This window comes from Buceros rhinoceros, unplaced genomic scaffold (genome assembly GCF_000710305.1).
Source record: "Buceros rhinoceros silvestris isolate BGI_N320 unplaced genomic scaffold, ASM71030v1 scaffold10602, whole genome shotgun sequence".
Taxonomy (NCBI): Eukaryota; Metazoa; Chordata; class Aves; order Bucerotiformes; family Bucerotidae; genus Buceros; species Buceros rhinoceros.
The window spans coordinates 23,335-28,789 of record NW_010397149.1 but is presented as its reverse complement, the minus strand read 5'-3'; the positions used below and the strand labels follow the sequence as shown (position 1 = coordinate 28,789).

Sequence of the window (5,455 nt, the reverse complement as noted above, 5' to 3'; positions counted from 1 at the left end):
GCTGGGTGGGAAGTTTTGGACTATTTCCGGATGCTGCTGGAGAAGTTGCTGCATTTCAACCCCAAGGACTAGCTGTTGGAATTTTTACATGGATACCAGCATGTATGTACACAAACTGCAGTACATAGCTCTGGTGTCAGTCAGAAGCAATCTGTGGTTCTCTAGACTCATTGGTAGGAGCTCCCTAAAATCAAAAATCCCGTCTGGGGGCAAAGCAACTACACCCTCTGGTCTTCACTGGCCGCCCAGACTATGTTCACTGCAACACACACACTTCAGCAGTAACTCTCATGATTATTAGAGGTCTTCAAGCGCAGTGGTCGGTACCAGACATACTGCCTGCTAAGGAGGAATTGCAGTGCCCAGGTTTCATCTGCTTTACCTGCTTCCCAACTGCAACACGGGTTCCTTGCCTTTGCCATTAGACTCTGATGCTTCTAAACTGTTGTGCAAAATGCCAAAAGATCAGTCTCTGGTTAACTTAAGCCATAATTAAATTTTGTCTGCCATCATAGGATAATTATAAGATCAGCATGACACCCAGAGTATAACTTCACAGATGACAAGACAGAGGGGAAAAATACGCTGTGAAGGGAAAAATCTGTTCACATTAAAAGAATTAAGATCAGAAGTCAAAACTCATCAAGTTATTGGCAAAATAGATTGGTTTTATGTACATCTCTTTCCCCATCTTTCCGTCCACATGACAGTCTTCTCTGGAATGTGTTAAACCTCAAAAGATCAGTAAGGTCTAGGAAGGAGCAGGCTATGAGCTCACAGTTGCCTTGTGCTAAAAGAGCAGAGCTCGTTGGTCTGAGGTGGTTTAGGCACTAAGAACACGCTTGTCCCGGCACTGCTGAGGCATAATGAGAATCGCCATAGTGTACGAATACTTGTACAGCCTCCAGACAGCTGCTGTTCGAAGCGCAGACATTAGGCTGCTTCTAGGTCATGAAATAACAACCGAGAAACGAAGTAGGTGCCCGGCTGAGTTATAGTGAACTACCCTGTGTGATGCAAACAGAAATCCAAGCAGGACAAAGAGTAGCACTGAGCAAAACGAGCTCTCAGCCGTGTGGGGACGTAACTCGCACTTCATCTCCCTGAGCGTTTACACACTTTACGGTATGTGGATCCTATATAACAGCATCCTACGTAACAGCATCCTATATAACAGCAACACATTAATCTCTGCGGCCAAGTCCGTCAGATTTGACCAGGGCTGGTCTTGCAACAGAGGTGAATTAGCATATGCACCTTTCCCTTCCCTTCACTCAGTGCTAACACACTGCAGCAGCAATCTGAGGACAAAAATAAGCTGAATGAACAAATGCAAAAGAACAAACTGCCAATATATTGACTGGCTTAAAGCAATTTGAAAGTAAGAAAAAAATACATACAAAGAAAAAGATACATACGTTTAAATTACTAAATGCACTATTTTTTAGAGCTCTGTGTTTTAGCAAGTGATGGTCTGATATACTGAATGAGATGAGAGCTTAAAAAGCCACGGGGAAACGGTTCAGCTACCGCATTTAAATCCCTATTACAGACAGAAAGGCTAGAATTTCCTGGCTCAAATACCAACATATGAACATATGGGTTCAACCCCACCAGAAATTGTAAGAGAGAGTTATTTTATTTCCTTCCACTTCACTAGAGTTGCACAGTACTTAATATCACCCCTCTTATCATCTCTTCTTAGAAAGGACTGGGATAGCCACGTAATCTGCCTGTCTGAGGATCCGGACGGGCACAGTGACAAATAACAAGGAACCCAAGCCATCCCAATGTTTGTCAGACACGTGCCCTCATTCCACGCAGCAGGCAGACAACCTGGCGGCACCGTGGCCGGAAATCAGACGGGATGAAGACTGCAGACTTGGAAGTGCAAACTTTGGACAGGCCCAAGGACCCATCGCTGGAATTTGATTTCCTTATGAATGTCACTTGGCTTTCTCTTTCTTCTGATTGGAGGGGGCTTTTTTGAGCCACAGAATGTTATTCTGTGAAGGAAGGCAGCTGAAGTGATAGCAGCAGCAGGAGAAGATAAGGTATTGTCCTGGGGACTAATTTCACAGCTTGATGTTCAGATTTGTTAGAATAAATGAAAATTCCTCCACAAAGAGGAACGCAGGCTTTAAATTGCTGGCAGATTTTTCTACCTCATATTTGAATAAGAACATAATCATGATCTAACTGTAGACAATTTGTTAGCCAAAAAATTAGTTGAGCAAGTTGTTCTTTCTAAGGATATAAGTTAAAATTAAGATGCACACACACCAGGGAAGACTATTCCTAAGGTATTTATGACTGCAGGATACCTGAAAAGTCCTAAAAATAAACAGAAAAACAATGACTTATAAAATCTCTCCTTTTAAATATATAGCTACATGAAATACAGGGTCCTTAAGAAACTTGGTCTAAGATTGAAATCAGCCCCGCTCTGAGCAGCGGGTTGAACAAGGTGCTCTCCACAGGTTCTTCCTTGTATTCTCTCAAATGCCCACAAGGAATAAGGTTGTGTCAGACGACTTCAAACCTAAAAACCCATCTCAGGTCTAAGAGCAGAGAAGGGCTCAGACTCTGGTGGAAAGGGCTGAAGTTGTCTCTGAGCAGCACAGGTTATCCTCACCCTCAGGCTGCCCCATCAGGCCCCAGCTGCCTTGTCCTCGCGCCCCACCTGCCCCGGTACCAGCAAGCGCCGAGTGGACGCGCAGCCCCTGAGCACTCTGAACCATAACGTAAGAGGACCCTGTGTGACAAATGAAGGCAGTCAGAATGAGGACACAACAGGGAGCCTGTCCTCCCTCTTCCTCACTTCCCCCCAACTCCAGTGTGTCTGTGTGAACCCGGCAGCACGCTTCCATCTGCCGAGGGAGCTGCTCTCTTCTCCTGCCACCCTCCCTCTGCACACAGATGTGCTTGCGCGTGGACTGCACGCTCCAGAAGGCAGAGGCAGCTGGGTTTTAATCCCCCCGACTTGTCTGATGGATTAAAACTCAAATCTCTAACCGTCCTTCTTAATGCTGCAGTGAGTAACACACGCATTGGTTACACTGATTTACAGCTGAAGTAGAAGGGAAAGACAAAACGAAGCATCTGAAAATCAATCCATGCTGCAAGCGGATGGGATGCGGAGGTGTTCTGGATTATTTTCTCCCCCCCATCCTTCACCCTGCGCCGTGCCTGATGAGGCAAAAAATCACTGGCTGCAGCAATGGAAGTTGCAAATACACACATTACCCTCCACCTACCTGTAACCCTTCAATGGCCAGTTTGAGGATAGACGGAGTAAGCTTGGAGGCTTGCTTGAAGGAGAAGTTGCTCCAGTCTATAATTAGAATGAAGCCATTTATCTGAAGCTCCTGATCTTCGATGAGCACTTCCAAGGACAGGAGGATAGCCCGAAGGATGTCTATGAAGGAGTTCCTAAAGCCAAAGCAGGAAAAACCCAATAATCAATGGTTGCAGTTACCCTCAGCCCTCAAGATACTCAGGTTTGCTGTGGATGGGACATGAGCAAGGGACGGCTTTTTATTCTGGTAGAATTCTCCTGAAAAGAGTTGCTTCAGAGGTGTCACTAAAGTGCTCCCACTGCACAACTCACGTTCCTCTGCCTGACGTGCGAAGTCCTGCTCGCTGGCTTGCAGATAAAACAAACCCTGAATCAAACTGTTTTGATTCTTCCAGCATTCCTTACAACAGAGCTTAGCTAAGCTGCTAAGCTGCAAAATGCTTCTCTGCGGTGACATGAAGCAGATTCAGGTTATCAGCTTGAGTCCCTGCTCCTTTGGATATACTTTACCAGGGGGTTTTTTGTTGCTTCCCCACCCCCACCCCCACCCCGCCACTTCTTTCTATTATAAAGAAAAAAAAAAGGAGAAAAGGAAATAAAGCTGTCTGACGTTAATATAAATATTATGCTTACAACTAGGCTCCCTGGCTTCCTGCTTGAGCGGAGGGAGCGGTCCAAGGCTTTGCACAGCACAGTTTGACTGTTGCCTTATTGCTGAGAACCAAAGGCAACATAGAAAAAAGCTGCATCAACTCAAAAATGGGAGCTCTTTATTAATCAGCAGCTACCAATAGGCTGGCTGCAAGGCTTCCCTCAGCTCTGGGAGAATAATTAGAAACCTTGGAGGCCCTGAAGGAGATGGCAAATGATGGAGAAGAAAATGTGGGAATGTTTTCTTTAATATGAAAGACTGTACTGAGAAGCCTGGGCCGCTCTCTCCTTCCATCTCATGCATTTTACAGAAGTGAGTCGGACACTTTAATGACTTATTCCATATTTACCCCTGAGAAAGCTGAATCAGGCCCCTCATCGTCTGCCCGGGCCGGTAAGATGATCTACAGACAACAGATTCTTTTAGAGATCACCAGGCAAGGAAAGCTCAAATTTTGATGCGGGCAGAGGTCTGTTACAGGGAAGGCTCACACCGTGTTCTCCCATGGAGATTTCATTTAATGCTTTTCTGCTGTTTTCTTTAATTTAAAACAAGTCACCTAATCCTACTAAAGCATCGTTTCTAATTCCGCCTGACAGAAAAAACCTGCGTGCAGTCAAAACAAACTTCTCCACCATCAAGACCTTTACCCCTGATGGCAGCAACTCACAAAAAATCTCTATTAGAAGTAAACAGTGATGTGATTTCTTAGTCTTTCTTTTTTCTCTCGGCAGGTTTCAAGTGGAAATGACCACGTCCCCTGAAAAAGCTGCTCCTGAACTGTGCTTTCTGCCTGAATTACAAGCTTCTCTGAAGTACAATTGCCGAGGCAACCTGCAATACATGCAGCATGAAGATACTTCACACTGTTGCTGCTGGGTACCAGACCACTCGTCCCCCAGGTGCAGCAACAGGCCAACCTTGACCCCTCCAGACTGTACGGGGAAGCTGTGCTGAACAGACGGGCTGAAGGAGCGTGTTCCTTAGCCGCGTAAGGTGATGGTGGACCAATCCGATTGGCACCTGATGTTTATTTTTATTCAGAATTTATTTCAAAACCTGTGATTTGCAAACCAAATACTTGTTATTACTGATGGTGTGACAATAGGGCCACGCGGTGATAAGAAAACGCTTCATCCTTCATTTGTGGGAAGAAGTTTCCTTAACAGAACATTCAAATTCATAGTCATGATCCTGCTGCCTCTGATCTTTTACAGGCTCTGTAATGATTTTGGTACAGTGTACACAAGGCACCTTCTGTAAACCACTGTAAATACGATGAAATACTTCATCTGACTGAGCGCAGAATCTTCCTCGCGGACTCTCTGCTGAGGAGCTCCAGTCTTTGTTTGGGGGTCTGGATAAATTAACAGGTTACCAGGCATTAACTCACCTGCACTACCCTGCACTTCCAGGAGAAATCATTTGCCTGGGAGACATGGCACCCAGTTTTTTGGTGTGTAACCAATCTCGCTGTCCCCTGCCCGTGTCTCCCCCCCTCCCCC

At 45.5% G+C, this 5,455-nt stretch overlaps 1 protein-coding gene across 1 annotated transcript in view; it reads right to left on the bottom strand.

Annotated features, from left to right (window-relative positions):
• Positions 1–3,257: 3,257 nt before the first annotated feature.
• Positions 3,258–5,455, bottom strand: part of LOC104502203 (clavesin-1-like) — a gene marked incomplete at its 3' end in the record, with an annotated part of 18,147 nt that continues 15,949 nt past the window's right edge. Inside the window, 1 exon segment of the mRNA XM_010146141.1 lies at positions 3,258–3,432. Coding sequence (XP_010144443.1) covers positions 3,258–3,432 — 175 coding nt within the window.